We start from the raw sequence: 17342 nt of genomic DNA on the forward strand, positions 1-17342 counted from the left end.
TTGTGCTAAAGATTGAATTAGTTTTAATTTTTATTTCTCATTATTTTCACCTTCAGTGCAGATGGATAAAAACAGTAGCATTTTGCCTGGTGGGATGGTGCATGCCTGGAATCCCAACAGCTCAGGAGTGAGGCAGAGGATCATTGTGAGTTCAAAGCCAGCCTCAGCAATTTAGTGAGGCCCTAAACAACTCAGGAAGACCCTGTCTCTAAATAAAATATAAAAAGTGCTGTGGTGTGGCTCAGTGGTTAAGTACCCCTGGCTTCAATCCCCAGTACCTGCCTCCTCCCCCCTCACCAAAAAAAGTAGCAGTTTTAGGTGAAAAGTGTCTCCTTCCTCAGACTTTTTGTTTGAAAGTAGATTCTCACCAGAATGCTTATCACATTCACTCCTGGGGATAAAATGCTGTTGAACACTTGTGATTCAACAGTCCCAGCCACATGTCCATTAAAACAAAACAAATCCAAAAAAAAAGAAACAACAACAACAAAAACTTTTGTGTCCTTTAGAAGGATAGTTGAGAAGACAGAATATTTTCTTAACAAATCTTTAGTTTGTGTCCATTTCTTCACAAAGAAAGCGGTAATCAGATGCTGTTGAAAAAAATGTCCTCAGCACCTGGGAACATGGAATTAATGGGATAAGGATGTTGGGGAAAACCACCAGCAGGAGCAGGTGAGCCATCTGGCAACAAAGACCCTGATGGGACCTAAACATAAGCACAAAGGAAGTTTGTCTTGGTAGGTCTTTTTTGTTGTTGTTCCCTTCTGCTTCTGTGTTAGTTTTTTCTTTGTACTCGTGGATGGTCTAGATAGCCTATCCTGTAAAGCAGCCGGCTGGGGAGAAGAAAGATGGCCTGCCATGACATCAAAACCTGGGTTTGAGTCCTCACCCAGCTAATAATTGCCATGAACATGTTGCCTAAATCCTGAATCTCAATTTCCTCATTGACAACACAAATGCAGTAATAGCTGCTTTCTTTGCATGAAAAAATTTCAAGATATGTTACATAAGATGACCAAGATTCACAAAAGTGATTTGAACACTCTTAAACCCTACACAACTAAGTTTGTTTTGGGGAAATGCACAGGGACAAGCTGTTAGAAAATAGGAAGCAAGCCAGATCTGTGGCACAAGCCTATAATCCCAGCAGCTCAGGAGGCTTAGACAGGAGGATCTTGAGCCAGTCTCAGCAATTTATTGAGGCCTGAAGCAACTCAGTGAGACCTTGCTTCTAAATAAAATATTAAAAAGGACTGGGGATTTTGCTCAGCAGTTAAGCACTTCTGGGCTCAATCCCTAGTACCAGAAAACAAACAGAGCAAATTACTGCTGCAGTCAAATGGTGCTGAGCTTTTGTTCCCAGGCCACATGCTTGGCTTCCTATGATCCTGAGAATAGAGATGAGCATATCCTTTATTGTGGCCTACAGGGCACCACAAGGTCTGGCTCCTTCCTACATCACTAGTCTCACCCTATACTTTTTTTTTTTTCCCCCTCTTCATCAGGAACTGCTCTCCACTATTTTACCTTTTAAAATTACCTCTTCCTGGGCTGGGGTTGTGGCTCAGTGGTAGAACGCTGGCCTAGCATGTGTGAGGCACTGGGTTTGATCCTCAGCACCACATATAAATAAATAAAATAAAGGTCCATGGGCAATAAAAAAAAAAAATTACCTCTTCCTTAGGGAGCTTGCTCATGATTCCCTGACTAAGTCTGGTTCCTCCAATTACATGATCTGATAGAACCATATACCTTTTGAACTTTGTGAAATTTGTTAACAGTTATAATTTACACTTATTTGAGTGATTTTACATTAATATCTGCCTCCTCTGATTGCCCAAATGAGGAGCAGAAATTCATTTTGTCTTATTTACTATTTCATTCTTGGTTTCCAATATAGTTCCTGGTACATGGTAGATTCTGAATACACATTTATTAAATGAGAGAATAAATGATTAGTTGGGTAAGTGATAGTCCCTTCTTGTAGACACTATAGGGACAGAAGGAGATTTGAATCTAGTTCCTCATTGAAACTTGGCCCAAAGAGCTTTGTCACTATTGAGAAGGGGTAGCTGAAAAAAACAGGCATTGAAAGCAGTTTTCTGACTTACCTGGGAAGGCCAGAATAATCCTTGATGCAGACTGGCCTTTGTCCTGAGAGGTGTATTTATCTGAGATATCTGGATTTTTAAGAAAAAATTTATCTATCTACCTATCTATCTATTTATTTATTTATTTTTGGTACCAGGCTTTGAACCCAGGGGTGCTGAGCCACATTATTAGCCCTTTATATATATATATATATTTTTTTTAGAGAATTCTTCAATATTTATTTTTCAGTTTTCGGCAGACACAGCATCTTTGTTTGTATGTGGTGCTGAGGATCGAACCTGGGCTGCACGCATGCCAGGCGAGCACGCTACCGCTTGAGCCACACCCCCAGCCCTATATTTTTTATTTAGATACAGGGTCTTGCTAAGCTGCTGAGGCTATCTTTGAACTTGTGATCCTCCTGCCTTAGCCTCTGGAGTTGCTGGGATTACTGGTGTTTGCCACCATGCCTGTCTCTGGATTTGTATATGTCAAGTGGATGCATACAAATGAACATACTAAAGGAAAAAAACCTTTCCGGAGAAATTATGAATCCCAGAGAAACCTGCTCTGGGTAGAAAGTTAAAAATTGCTGAACATAAAGTTGTACTTCTGCAGACTCTATTTCCTTAGGGAAAAAAGGTGGTACTTTTCTAAGGAGGATACTAATGTGGGCTACTTAGGCAAATTTGTTTGTGTGTGTACTCCTTCTTGAGTAGTGGCTATCTCATGATGCTGAAGCTATTTTATTGAGAGGCAAGAGACATCCTGACGCTCAGTTCCAGCTGGGGAAGGGAAGTCTCCTACTTCTGTATGGAATCCAGTGTGTGCCTGAACCCAGAGAAATGACCTATTTGGAGACTCTGGGAACCATCACCCTTAACTAAATTGTTGACAGGGTCAGTGGTGACTCTTCTTCATCTGATTATGGGAGTGGGAGTGGGAGTGGGGTAGTGAGGGGAGCAGGGTGGATATGCAGGGTGATTGCAGTAGACAGGTTTAGGAGCAACAGGAGGCTCCTCCTATAGGACCTGCAGAAATACTCCAGGAGGCCCCAGAGTCGGGCAGTCAGGAAAGAGCCCATCTGTGCAGGTGGGAAAGAACAAGAACCGGGATTATTGTTAGGAAATTGACTTCATTTATAGCCACAGCTTGGGTAGGTCTGTTAACATTGAGTTAAATTTTAAGGGGTTTATAAAGTGATTTTGCACATGTTAAATATATTTTCAAGAAGCTGATAAATGTGTGATAATACATATCCACATTGGCTAGGAATGGACACAGTCACCCTCTGGTAAACAGTTTGTCCCAATGTACGCAAGACTTTTCTCATTTTAGCAGTGGAATTACAAAGTCCTAGGAAAATCAGAAGGATTGGTCACCCTGTCTCTCACTCTGATTATTACCTTCAAGAGAGGATAACAGCAGAGCACTCATACGGCTTCACAATGTAGCAGAAACCAGGATCCTCCCAAGAGGCATAGCCGCCTCTTAAATATCCATTGTATCCTGTGAAACTGGAAGCATTCAGACCCACAGCCAGAAAGCAGAAGGCCTAACAGTCCCAGCCCAAGGGAGGCTACCATCATCCCTCTAGGATATTAAGAATCTATAAGACAGCAAAAGTCTATTGTGAATATCCCTTTTGAACTGTGCCCTGAGAAAGATTTTCATTCTAAGGTGCTATATGGGTCAGAAATTCATTTTTCTTTGCCAAAGCACTTTTGTCATCTTTTCAAGCTATATACACATGCCTCTTCACACTAGGTTTTTCTGTGATGGATGTAACTTTGTAATATATATATTTTTTAGTAATAAAAGGATCAAACATATAATTAATGAATTTGAAAGCATAGTTTCTGGTACCGTGGATTGAAGCCTGGGGCACTTTACCATTGAGCCACATCCCCAGACCTTTTTGAGATAGGATCTCTCTAAATTGTTGAGAGCCTGGTTAAGTTGCTGAAGCTGGCCTCAAAGTTGTAATCCTCCTGCTTCAGGATCCCAAATTGCTGGGATAACAGGCATGTGCCATTGTGCTCTGTTGAAAGCACTTTCATATAAATAAACTCTCAAAATGAGATAAATATGTTTGTTAGACACTGTACCTTTAATTTTTCATTCTGAAATGAAGATCACTGTATCACCAAGATAATCAAGTTCTCAACAGATGGGATGGCAACCTTCCCCCAAAAGTAGGTGAGCAAAAAAGAAGTGATAAAGGATAAGGAAGAGAAGGGTTTCTACTGACATTTCTTTTTTTGCAGAGATTCCTTGGCAGACGCCAGTCCTAGATGAGCAGGTTCATAGGTCTTGGGGTGAGGTGGAAGGAGCCATCAAATTCCTCTGGTAGAGTGCAGGATGGTGGGGCTGTGGGATGGGCCATCCACGGAGAAGGCACATCTTCTCTTCCCAGGCACACGGAGAAGATGAGGATTAGTCCACCAAGAGCCAGGAAAATACCAGCAGCCCAGCCCAGGTAGAGGGCATCTCCAAACTCCCATCGTGGTACAATCTCAGGGATACTGTCATCCCAGAAGTCTCGGATTGTGGCGTAGGCCACCCAGGAGACTGGAAAGAGGGTAGTGGCTGAAGCTGATGCTTCCAAGGATCCTCCCAAGAGGCATAGCCGCCTCTTAAATATCCAATGTATCCTGTGAAACTGGAAGCATTCAGACCCACAGCCAGAAAGCAGAAGGCCCAACAGTCCCAGCCCATGGGAGGCTACCATGAGGATGCGGGATACCTGGAGCTCCTGGGGCAGAGACAAGAAGGACTCAAAGCCTTTGCACACCGTGCCAACTTCCTCCTGATTCACACAGGCCTCCCAAAGCCCCATAATCCAGGTCTCCATTTCGTTCAATTCCAGATTGAGAGTCTTCCACTGGGGCAGGATTGTGGTGACACAGGAGCAGACCCAGCCAAGGAAAGAGAGAAGCAGTCCCCCAAGCTGGACTCTCCCACGGAAACTCCAGGCCATAGTTGTTTCCTCTCCAGAGGCAAAGGAGTATGAGTGCCTCAGGGACTCCTTGGCAGGGACTATTTTTAGGAGACTGGGGTGGAAAGCCTTGCACATTTGTAGAGGGTTCCTGTATTAGTTTTCTAGGCAGCAGCTGAGGCAGGTGTCAGGAACTTAGCAATGTTTGGGTTTAGGGGGTGTGTCCAAGATAGGACGTAGGTGTGGATTCTGGCAGAGGGTCTCATGAAAGGTAAAAAGCCATATGGCAAGCCATCAATAGTTCATAAACTTAAAATTACTCCCCATCTCTGAGATCTCAAGAAAAATGTTCTGGGGTATACATTGATTTAATCTTTTTTGGAAGGCAATCGGACTTCATGTTTTATAGTTTTAAATATGTGCAAACTTTGATCCAGCACCCTATCTCTAGGAATTTATCTAGTTTTTTTGGTGAACATATACAAATAATTATGAAATGTCTGTTGAAATGTTGTTGATAATGGTATATTTTAATACCAGGCAGTCATTTTAAAGTGATGCTATAAAAGAGATTTTAATGACATGAAAAGGATTTTTAATGTTGTTGTTGTTGTTTTTCTTTATTTTACACATTTTAATTAAATGGATATTTGTGATTAAGAAAACTTGTAACATAGGTTTCTGAAGTGCTAGCAATTGCTTTTTATGATTGGCTTGGTCTCTCAGCACCAGCAACTCCATGGAAGTCCATCTGGTGGCATCACTGTGTTTTTTTTTGTTTTTATTTAAAAAATATTTTTTCATTTGTTCTTTTTAGTTATATATGACTGCAGAATGTATTTCTACATATCACCCATTCATGTTGTTAACTGAGGAAAACAGATGACCAATAGTATATAATCATACAGAATGCAATTTCATTTTTATAAAAAGGGTATATGTGTATATGTAAGACACATGATATGTATGTGTGTGTTTATCAGATAAAAAGTTAACCCTGCTTATATTGATAGTAGGATTATGGATAGCTTTTTATTTATTTGTGCTTTTCTATGTATTATTTAATGAATTTATTATTTAATTTTTTTTTGTACTAGTGATTGAACCCAGGGGCACTTAACCACTGAGTCACATTCCCAGCCCTTCTTATCTATTTATTTATTTATTTATTTTTGGTACTGGTGATTGAACTCAGGAGCTCTTGACCACTGAGCCATTATGCCTGACTCACTTAATATTTTTGTAAACAGAAAGCCCACAAATATTGTCATTTAAAAAAATTAGAATTTTTCCAGTTCAAGTTACCTACCTAGACATACCTGAAGGGAAGTGCTTCCTTCCCAGGGGGCTGCAGCTGCAGCTGCTCCTGCTAGGAAGGCTGCTATAAACAGATGGTAATCATACCAGCTTCCATTCTTGCTTGTTGTTGCTGCCAAGTAGCAGGATTGAAGAGGAAAGGAAATAATATGCATTTACTCAGTATGACTAAATGCCAGACTTTGGTCTGGATGCTTTATCTGTATTTCATTTTCACACTGCCACCATATAGCCTCATTAGATAACTGCAAATTCTGGTTAGCAGGCAACAGATACCACACCTGAGGCCGAGGGCTTGGACTTTGGAAGTTTCACGTTCTTGTCCCCAGCTGCAGTGGTGATTTTTCTGCCCTTTCCCTGCCTACCGGTGAAACAGCATGTTGGTGTTAGTCTTTATGGCAAAACAGAAGAAAACCAGGATTTATTTTACTGAAGTCACAAATGTCTGACCAATTGTGTTCCCCTCATGGTTTAGCCTACTTCACACAATACACTAAATATGGAGTGAAAGCACAGGTGTGGGCAGCCAGCAGAGTGAAAGCACCTCCTGAGAAAGGAAGGTTTTGACTTTTCCTAACTGAGGCCTTGAGGTAGTCTGGTATGCCAGTGATTGTCAATGGCACAGGGTAGGGAGGCAAGCAGCAGCATCTGGAATGCTCTTTTTTATGTTTTCATAAAATTTAAAACATATGCAAAAGTAGAATAATGGATAAATCCCATATCTCACCCAGCCTCAAAAATTATCTGCTCTTAACAGTTTTGTTTCATCCATAGTCACACTCTTCTCCACCAAAGAATTGTATGTACATGGTGCTAGGGATTGAACCCAGGGTCTCATGTATGCTCTACAAGCACTCTACCACTAAGCTATATCTCCAGCCTCCAAAGTGACTATTTTGAAATACATAGTATGTCTTTTCAAATTGTAGCCTCCTTCTGTTGTTTTTTTAATAACATGTACAAACTTGGAAATGTTCTCTGCTTGTACTATTCATGGCAAGAGTTGTTGATACTTTCCTTCCATAATACAGATATGCCATGTATGTGTGAACCATGATAGATTGGGAGGAATCCTAACATTGCTCCTGATTTTTCTGCAGTTTTTCTGATGATCTGTGAAAATTTGTGAATAAGGAGACCTATAAACCCATGATAAACGTGAACTAGTAAGAAGTCAGTGTGTTAGATCTTCGCCACTGTGACAAATACATGAGGAAACAACTTAGATGAGGAAAGATTTTGGCTCATCATTTCAGGCCATGATTGGCTGGCTCCATTGCTTTGGCCTGAGGTGAGGCAGAATTTCATGGTAAAGGATGTGGTGGAGAAAAGCTATTCAGTAGTGGCACCCAGGAAGGAGATGGAAAGAGAGGGAGAGAACAGGGCCAAGATACAGTCCCTGGGGGCATGTCCAAGGACTTATTCTTTTCCTAGGTCCTACCTCTTAACTTTCCATGACTTCCCAATAGTCCATTCAGCTATCAATGGATTAACCCACTGATGAAGCCAGAGCCCCATTGATCCAGTTATTTCCAAAAGTTCCACTTCTAAACTTTGCTGCATTGGGGACCAAGACTTGAACACATGAATCTTTGGGGGACACTTTGTATCCCAAACCATAACAGTAAGGTGACAGAAAAAAAACATTCATTTATTATTATTTTTTTATTTATTAAAGCATTCATTTATTCCTGCACTGATTGTACATAGCAATCTTTATCCACTCTGTGTGCTTTTTGTTCTTCCTCTGGTTCTTGCTTCTTTTCTTTGGACTCTGAGCAAAGTCTTCACCTTTAAGTGGTCTTTATACCTGAGGAGAGGCATGAATTTATGTTGTTGTTTGTAGGTCTATATTGATTGGTCTCCTGAAAGAAGATCAGAGAACCTCAACTGCAAACTAGCGCTTATTTGGATTCTCAAAAGCTTCCTCCTTTCTGTAAAATTCCCTGATTCATCCAGACTGGGTACCTTCCTTCAATATTTCCTCTGCCTTTTGCACCTTGCTAAGGGGTAGTAAGACTGAACCTAATTTTGTATATTATTTTATATTCTTTTTCTTAAGGAGTCCTCCCCCTCCCTGCAACTGTATAAGATTTAGCTTCCAGTAAATCTGGATCCATCCCTTCATATACCTTCAAAACAGTAAATATCATATTTTCCTCTGATTATTTATTCATGATTTTTGGATTTCCAGACCTAGCACAGTGTTTGCCACATAGTAACTGCTCAATAAATATGCAATACAAATTTTCAGAAATTTTATCTGTAGGTCTTTCTATGTCATTGGGCATTTATTATTAGTGACATTAAGAATTCAAAGTAAGGCCAGGCCTGGTGGAGCATACCTGTAATCCCAGCAGCTCAGGAGGCTGAGGTAGGAGGATTTAGAGTTCAAATCCAGCTTCAGCAACAGCAAAGCGCTAAGCAACTCAGTGAAACCCTGTCTCTAAATAAAATACAAAATAGGGCTAGGATGTGGCTCAGTGGCCGAAAGCCTGAGTTCAATTCCCAGTACCAAAAAAAAAGAATTCAAATTAAGGCATACAAGTCTACTAAAAGGAAGTTGATTGGCCCATCCCAAGATATTACATCTGTCCTTCAGCAACTTTTCTCAATCCAGGTTACCTTTCCTTTGCATACAGGACAGAAAATTGCCCTTGCTTCACTAGGATAAGCAAATTGTCCCACAGACACATAAAATTGGCAGGAATCTTAGAGTCAGTGCCTACTTGAGGTTAGCTCTCCTAAGATATCTTTTTTTTTTTTTCTTTCCCAAGAAGGATAACATTTTAATCCAACAGTACATGTTTATTGTTGAAAACATGGAAAGAGAATAAACACTATAAGCCCACCACCCAGAGAAATAATTTACTGCATTATATATTATTACTGCATTATAATATTATATATTATAAGACCGTTCCAAAAAAAAAAAAAAAAAAAATGGCCAGGCGTGTGGCTCAGCAGTGAAGCGCCCCTGGTTCAATCTCCATCACCACCAAAACAAAAAACAAAACACAGTAAAGTATCTTGTTCTAGTGCACAAAGATTGAAGTTATTTATACCTAAGTAATTACAATTCTGTAATGTGTCACACAAATGCAATATAATGCGCATAGATATAATATAAACTACAAATGCCGAGGACAATTGCAAAATATCCTTTTATTTATAATGAGGCGACTCCACGTCCACGCACCGCTCCGGGGGGCACTGAAAGGGAATATCTGACGAGAAGGATCAAGATGGGCTCCTGGGGTCTTCCAGCTAGATTATTTCACCTCTAAACGTTGTGAAGTTGAGGAAGGTTCACTTGACTGGTTTAGATTTTAAAAAAATAAATAAATAAAAAATTCATTTCGTCAAGGAAAAAATCGGCGGGAAGCGACCAAGCATTTGAATGCAGCTAAGGAGGAAACCGCGTCAGCTCAGTTTTCCAATTCCGGAACGCCGCGGAAGCTCCGCCCGGGGCGACGCGGGGCCTGCTGGGAGCTGTAGTGTGGCCCGCGCTGGCGCGCCGCGCCCGGGGCCCCGCCAGACTGCGTTTCCCGGCAGGCCGCTCGCGGAGGCTGCAGGCGGGACTGGAGTGCCGCGGTGGCTGTGAGAAAGTGACCCGTCGGCGTTGGTTCCCTTGTTAGCGATGGCTTCCTTCGTGACGGAGGTTTTGGCTCATTCGGGGAGCCTGGAGAAGGAGGATCTCGGCACCCGGATCAGCCGCCTGACCCGGAGGGTGGAGGAGATCAAGGTGAGTGAGGGCTGGCGCCTTCTGACCCGAAAGGGGCGCCGGGTGGATGTTTAGGGACAAGAGAGGAGCCGGACAGACAGCAGGTGTCTCCGAAGTGGGGCCAACCGGGGAGGTCCGGCTGGGGGAGTTGCGTGGAGGAGAGGCGTGTGGGTTGGGGAGAGCGCTCCGACGCGAGTCCAGGGGCGGCCCGGCGTAGAGGAGGACTGGGACTGCGGGAAGGAGGGGTGGTGTTTGGCGAGGGTCAGGGAGTGGTTAGGCTGGGGACGGGTGCTCCCGGGGGAAGGAGCTGGGGAAAGACCAGGCACAGTGGGAGGTGGAGCTGGAAGCGCCAGGAGGGAGCGTCTGAGATGGACAGAGGACCAGACCAGTCACCCGTCTGTGAGTGTTCCATTTCCTCCACCCAGTCTTCCATTTGTGGGTGGAAATAATAGCTTTGGGAGGATTGCGTCGTCCTCCTCCCAGAAATTTCTTTTTGAACTCTGAATATGTATTTAAAACTGTTCTTCATCCCCAAGTACTTGAGGCCGTGCTGAAGGTTATGCCATTATTATACATGGACCTGCCGCTTTTGGCCACACAGTTTCATTTTGTACTGATATAACCTTGCCAGTATTGGCTCACATCTTCAGTGACTTTCATTAAAACTTTTATGTACCTGCTTAAGTCTAGACTAAGGGAACAAGTTCGGCACACACCACGAAGTCAAAAGATAGATCGCTTCTTAACAACTCTTGATCATATAAAAGTGGTTTCTAAAATTTTAAGTATACCTATCACTGACATTTCCATTACATGATTTTAGGGGTTTTCACCACTGTTTAATGTTATGGAAAGGGCCTATTTAAGCTACCTTATGACACTCAAGACTCCTATCTTTCTAGACCTAAGCTACATTTCCTTTGACTAGTTTCCTTTATCATCTTAAATCTTAAACCAATTGAAATTAATTTCTATGGTCCACTCAGGCCCAATTTGTTTTTTCTAGTTCCCAGATTTTGCTCATATTATTTACGTCTATCTTTCTGCCATTTTTCAATGTATTTCTACCCATTTTTCATTTTCCATCTCAAATTAATCTCCTGCATTAAAAATAACCTCATTTTATCCCAGAGGTGATTTTTCTCATTTGTTTTTCTGGAGGATTTTGTGACTGTTACGTTTCAGTCATTTTTTTTGGTTACTGCAGTGTATAGAATCTTTCCTAGCAAAAAGGAATTTGTTAAAAGCATATTTACTTTTGTATTGTCCAAAGCATTGAATAATTCAATGCAGGGTAGATTGTTTATAAAGATAATCTCAATTAAAGGAGATAATGAAGCTCATTATTTTGGGTTTTGAGAGTAGGCCTTAAAATTTCATAGGCTAGAAGATAAAAATAGATTGAGGTATACATATAATTGATTTCATTTATCCATTTACTTTTCTATTAGATATCTGATTAAAATTGGTGGATACAGTCTGATATATTCAATATGAGAACTTCTGGCTTCACCTTTCTTTTTTCCAGCATTTGTACAATTTTTGGGCACTGTTGATGTTTGGTAATGTACGGGCCACTTAAAGGTGGGAGAAATGTGTTTTTAAAAGAAGCTCATTAGCTTGGAGGGAAGGTGAATACTGTGAGTTAACTGTTAAGAAAACTCCCACATGCAAGATGACTCTTAGAAAATGAGCTATGAAATGTTAGCAGAGTTAGTTCCCTACTCATCTCACTGTTTATGATTTTTTTTTTAATATTATAGGGTGAGGTATGCAATATGATCAGCAAGAAGTACAGTGAATTTCTGCCTAGTATGCAGAGTGCACAGGACCTTGTTACCCAGGTGGATAAACTATCTGATGATATTGACCTGCTGAAATCCAGAATAGAAAGTGAGGTAAGAATAGTTTGTTTTTAGCAATTTTGTGGGGGCACTGGGGGTTGAACTCAGGGATGCTTAACCACTGAGCCACATTGCCAGCTCTGTTTTGTATTTTATTTATAGACAGAGTCTCAGTGAGTTGCTTAGTGCCTCGCTGTTGCTGAGGCTAGCTGAGGCTAGTTTTAAGCGCAAGATTCTCCTGCCTCAGCCGCTGGTGAGGCTGGAGGAATCACAAGCATGAACCACTGTGCCTATGTTTTATCAATTTTTGAAAATTTTTGCAGTATTGGGGATTGAACTCTGGGCCTTGCACCTGCTAGGCAGGTGCTCTACCATTGAACCATATATCTCTACTTTCCTAGAATAGTTTTGTTTTTTGGGGGTAGGTTTATAAGGAGGCAGTTCAGCTTCCTGATTTCTAAGACAACTTAGTTCCACACAACTTTTCTTCCTTCCTACCATCCCTCTCTTCTTGCCCCCTTCCTTTCTTCCATCCTTCCTTCCTGTACTGGGGATTGAACCCAGGTATGCTTTACTATTGAGTTACATAGCCAGCCCTTTTTATTGCTTATTTTGAGGTGGGGTCTCACTAAGTTGCTTAGGACCTCACTCAGTTGCTGAGGCTGGCCTTGAACTTGTGATCCTCCTATGTCAGCCTGCTGAGTCAGTAGGAAAACAGGTGTGTGTCACGTGCCTGGCTTTATACAGCTTTTCAAGATATCACTTTCCTTATTGGTAAATGGAAGTTAAACAAAATGATTATAGGCGAATTGAAACATTTTGTAAAATAATAAACTTTGTTTTTTGTATTGGGAATTGAATATAGGTGTGCTTAACCACTGAGCCATATCCACAGCCCTATCTGTCATCTATTTATTTATTTATTTTTCAAGGGAGCCATTTTATTGACCCCCCACCCACCACCACCAATTTCTAAACTCTTCAAGTAATTGAGCTCTCGGGTTCATGGCTCTGGAACATGCTGTGAACATTGTATTAACCCCCATGATGAACCTGATTTTTTTAAATTCTTTTTTTAGTTGTCAATGGACCTTTAATTTATTTACTTATATGTGGTGCTGAGAATTGAACCCAGTGCCTCACACATGATAGGTAAGCACTCTATCACTGAGCCACAACCCCAGCCCCAGTGAACCTGATTTTTACTATTTTGCTCTCGTTGAAATGTTACCCCCTGTCCCTGTTGCTAGTAATTCTCCTCTGTGGTTGAATTCTACTGTAGAGATGTTATGGTTTCAGAGGTCTTAGTCCATAGACAGCCAGCTCCATACTTTTGGGCCCAAGGTGAGGTAGAACATCAAGGTAGAAGGGTGTGGTAAAGGAAGGAAGTTCAGGACATAATAATCAGAAAGTAGAGAGAACTTATTTATTTATTTTGAGACAGAGTCTCACAAGTTGCTTTGGGCCTTGCTAAGTTGCTTAGGTTGGCCTCTAGCTTGTGGTCCCCTGTTTTAGTCTCCCAAGCTGCTGGGATTAGAGGTGTGCGCCACCACAGCCAGCACATGCATCTTTTTTTTTTTTTTTTTTGTAGTTGTTGTAAATGGACAGAATGTCTTTATTTTATTTGTTTATTTTTATATGGTGCCGGGGATTGAACCCAGAGCCTCACGCATGTTAGGGAAGCCCTCTTCCCTGAGCTACAGCCCAGCCCCACATGCGTGTTTTATTTTTATTTATTTATTTATTTTTAATTTTTTTTTTTTAAAAAGAGAGAGGCGGGGGGGGGGGGGGGCCTGGGGATGTGGCTCAAGCAGTAGCGCGCTCGCCTGGCATGCGTGCAGCCCGGGTTCGATCCTCAGCACCACATACAAACAAAGATGTTGTGTCCTCCGAGAACTAAAAAATAAATATTAAAAAAAAAAAATTCTCTCTCTCTCTCTCTCCCTCTCTCTCTCTCATTCTCTCTTTAAAAAAAAAAAAAGAGAGAGGCGGGGTGGGGAGAGAGAATTTTAATATTTAATTTTTTAGTTTTCGGCGGACACAACATCTTTGTTTGTATGTGGTGCTAAGGATCGAACCTGGGCCGCACGCATGCCAGGCGAGCGTGCTACCGCTTGAGCTTCATCCCCAGCCCACATGCATGTTTTAATGCCAGCATTCTCTTAGGTTTGTATCTGGCCTCAACACTTTGAAGCTTCAGCACAATCTTCCTTGTCTTTGGCTGTCTCTTGGAAAGTTGGTTTGGTTTGCCTACCATAGTCACTCTACTTGCTGCCATCAAGCTACTTTCCTTGGGCAAACAGGATCTGTGCTCTTCTTGTACAGTATCAATTTGTGGGCCTAGTCGCTTAAAATAATTCTTATGTAGAGTCTGGCAGATTTTAGAAATGTTTACCATGTTTGCTGGGGTCCTGTCATCATTCTAGTAAGCAGGAGTAAATATAAGCAGGCCAATTTGGAAACAAATATCTGCTTTAACAATGAATTCCTCTATTATGTATAATTATAATGCGTCAATAAAAATAATGATTATAAAACTTTTTAAAGTATACTTTTTAAAGTATTTATTTGCTCATATATTATCTCACCAGGATTTTTTTCCCTGCAGTTTTCTTTTAGAAACAATAAGCATTATAGCTGGGTGCAGTGGTGCACACCTGTAATCCCATTAGCTCTTGAGGCTGAGGCAGAAGGATTGCAATTCAAAGCCAGCCTTAACAACTTAAGAGTTCCTAAGGAACTTAGCGAGACCCTGTCTCAAATAGAAATTAAAAAGGCTGGGAATGTGGCTTAGTGGTTAAGTGCCCCTGGGTTCAATCCCAGTACCTAAATAAATAAACAAATAAATAAATAAAATAGCATTTGGAAGAAAACATGCTGATACTAGATATTTAAACAAAATCTAACCTTAAGTGTCTCTATAAAATTATTTCTCAGGGATCTTGATACCAAAATCATGATGTTGAGGTATTTTCTAAGTCTTTACCATCAAGAAGAAACAGGACAGTGTTCCCTGTGTGATAGTTATTAAAGAACAAATGTTTTCTTCTAAAGTTCTGTGTAGAACTTGACTCACAAATGAATTGGTTACATAGAAAGTCTGTTAGAAGCCCTAACAATCACTCATGATCATTTTAATCATCCTAATTAGTGTTTTTAATAAAAATAAATCAGGGCACAGTGGCTGACACCCATAATCCCAGTGACTCAGGAGGCCTAGTCAGGAGGATTGCAGTTTGAAGCTAACCTTTGCAACTTAGTGAGAACCTATCTTAAAATAATATAAAAAAGGCTTGGGGATATAGCTTAGTGGTAGAGCTCCCCTGGATTCAATCACCAGCACTGCTCACCCCAGATCTGTTACTTTACAACCGTGGCACATTTGAAAGAATATTCCCAGAGTGTATTTGTATTTCATTGATTATTAGTTCAGTGAGTTAGTAATGCAATGTTAGACCATGCTGTTAGAAGTGAAGTATCTTAGTCAGGCATGGTGGTGGACATCTGTAATCCCAGTGACGTGGAAGACTAAGGCAGTAAGATTACAAGTTTTAGGCCAGTCTCAGTATCTTAGATCTTGTCCCAAAAAGGGCTGAGGATGTAACTGCCCAGCAGTTCAACTGCCCCACTCAACCGCTAGTACCAAAAAGAGAAAAAAGATGGAGTGACTAAAAGAAGACATTAATGGGGGGGCTCTGTGTACCTTTTGTGGGCAGATTATAGCTGGCAAAATGTGTTCATTTCTGATTGTTGTAATTTGAAAGATGATTGGTCTGCATGAGAAGATTCTGAATACTACCATTGAAGAACAATGAAAGAAGCAAGAAACTGAAGATAGTAGGCCTTAGGAAGAGACATTTTCAATATTTAAACCCCCATCATATGGGAAAAAGATACATATTTAGGGCTTAAGAAGGGGAATTAAATTTAGTAAGTAAATGTTGCAAAGAAAAATTGTTCAGATATTTGGCGTAATTGTTAAGTACCTGCAAGGTGTAAGATACTGTGATCATTGCTAATGAGATTGTTTTTATTTCAAAGATAAGTCTCAGATATAGATGAGTAAAATAGTGTAATGCAGTAGTAAAAAAGAGTAATCTAGTTAGAGGAGATGTAGCCAAGAATGGCTTCCCGCCCGAAATAGTCTCCAAACCAAGGCCTGAATATTAGGTGGTTAGGCCACAAGTGAAGGCATAAGGAATTTTAGGTAGGCATAAGGAATAACATTGCAGAGGTATGGAGGTAATGAAGAGTTGTCACTTTTGAGGACTGCAAATATTCCATATGACCGATGTTTATGAACTGCATTGGAAGGGATATGAGAAGAGATTAGAAAAGTAAGCAAGTACTTTGTATTAGGTTAGTAGTATGGATGGCATTGTCAAAGCCATGGAGGAATTTAAGAAGGGAATAACATTAGATTTGAATTTTAGGAGTCCCATTCAGCATGCAGTTTGAAGAAAGTACTTGAGGGAAATGAGCTTGGGAAATGGGAAAGCAGAGTGTTAGATGCTGTTAAAATAATTCAGGAAAAATGGTTTGTTGATCTAAAGTCATTAGTAAGGGAGATGAGAAAAATGGACAAATCTTGGTGACGTTTAAGATTTAGGATCTTTGGGATATATTGATATGGCAAGTGAAAGCAAGGTTCAGGGGTTAAGAATAATTGGGGAACTAGCTCATTGATATACCATTCACTGAAATAGAGAATATAGAGAAAGAGTAGGTGTTTGTTGAAGATTTGGAATGTTTAAATTTAAGGTACCTGAAGGATGTCCAGATGGACTTGCACAGTTAGATTGTATTAAGATGAAGGCTAGAGTATTATAAAAAAATGAAAGAAAGAAAAAAAGACTTTGAAATGCAATGACTCAAGATACATTAAAAAAAAATGATATTAGTTTAGGTTAGCAAACTTATTCTACAGCCTAAGGTCTGGCTACCCTAGTATAGTCTATGCCAACATAGATAATTTTTTATTTTATTTTGAGAGAGATTCTCTCTAGTTTGCCCAGGCTAAATTCAAACTTGTAATCAGCTTGCCTTAATCTCCTGAGCTTCTGGGGTTATAGGTGTGCACTATCGTCCCCAAGATTAAAAAATAATAAAAAAAAAAGAAATCTTTCTAATAGTTAAAACTCTTCAGTTACAGATATCACTTTGGCAACTGGGAATACCTTACTAGTAATTTAAGTGGATAAAATCTGCTGAAAGATAACTGTTTAAGAATAGAAAATCTCATGAGGAAGTTGTGTTGTTAGGGTACTTTACCACTGAACTTCATCCTCACCGTTTGTATTTTTTATTTTTGAGACAAAGTCTCACTGTGTCGGTTAGGACCTTGCTAAGTTGCTGAGGCTGATCTTGAACTTGCAGTCCTTCTGCCTCAGCCTCCCTCGTTGCTGGGATTATAGGCATGCACCAC

At 40.6% G+C, this 17342-nt stretch overlaps 2 protein-coding genes across 2 annotated transcripts in view; one reads left to right on the forward strand and one right to left on the reverse strand.

Moving 5' to 3' along the window:
• Window positions 1-4384: 4384 nt before the first annotated feature.
• Cldn25 (claudin 25) lies at window positions 4385-5074 on the reverse strand. Its single transcript, XM_076843761.2, has one exon. The coding sequence runs from the start codon at window positions 5072-5074 to the stop codon at window positions 4385-4387; it is 690 nt and encodes a 229-aa protein (XP_076699876.2).
• A 4860-nt stretch (window positions 5075-9934) lies between these two features.
• Zw10 (zw10 kinetochore protein) overlaps window positions 9935-17342 on the forward strand; it is a 36951-nt gene continuing 29543 nt past the window's right edge. The window contains exons 1-2 of the mRNA XM_076843762.2: window positions 9935-10094; window positions 11837-11971. Of these exons, the coding sequence (XP_076699877.2) occupies window positions 9990-10094; window positions 11837-11971 (240 nt within the window). The 5' untranslated portion in view covers window positions 9935-9989. The remainder of the gene's footprint in view (window positions 10095-11836; window positions 11972-17342) is intronic.

The sequence above is a fragment of the Callospermophilus lateralis genome, chromosome 2, assembly GCF_048772815.1.
Source record: "Callospermophilus lateralis isolate mCalLat2 chromosome 2, mCalLat2.hap1, whole genome shotgun sequence".
NCBI classification, from domain to species: domain Eukaryota; kingdom Metazoa; phylum Chordata; class Mammalia; order Rodentia; family Sciuridae; genus Callospermophilus; species Callospermophilus lateralis.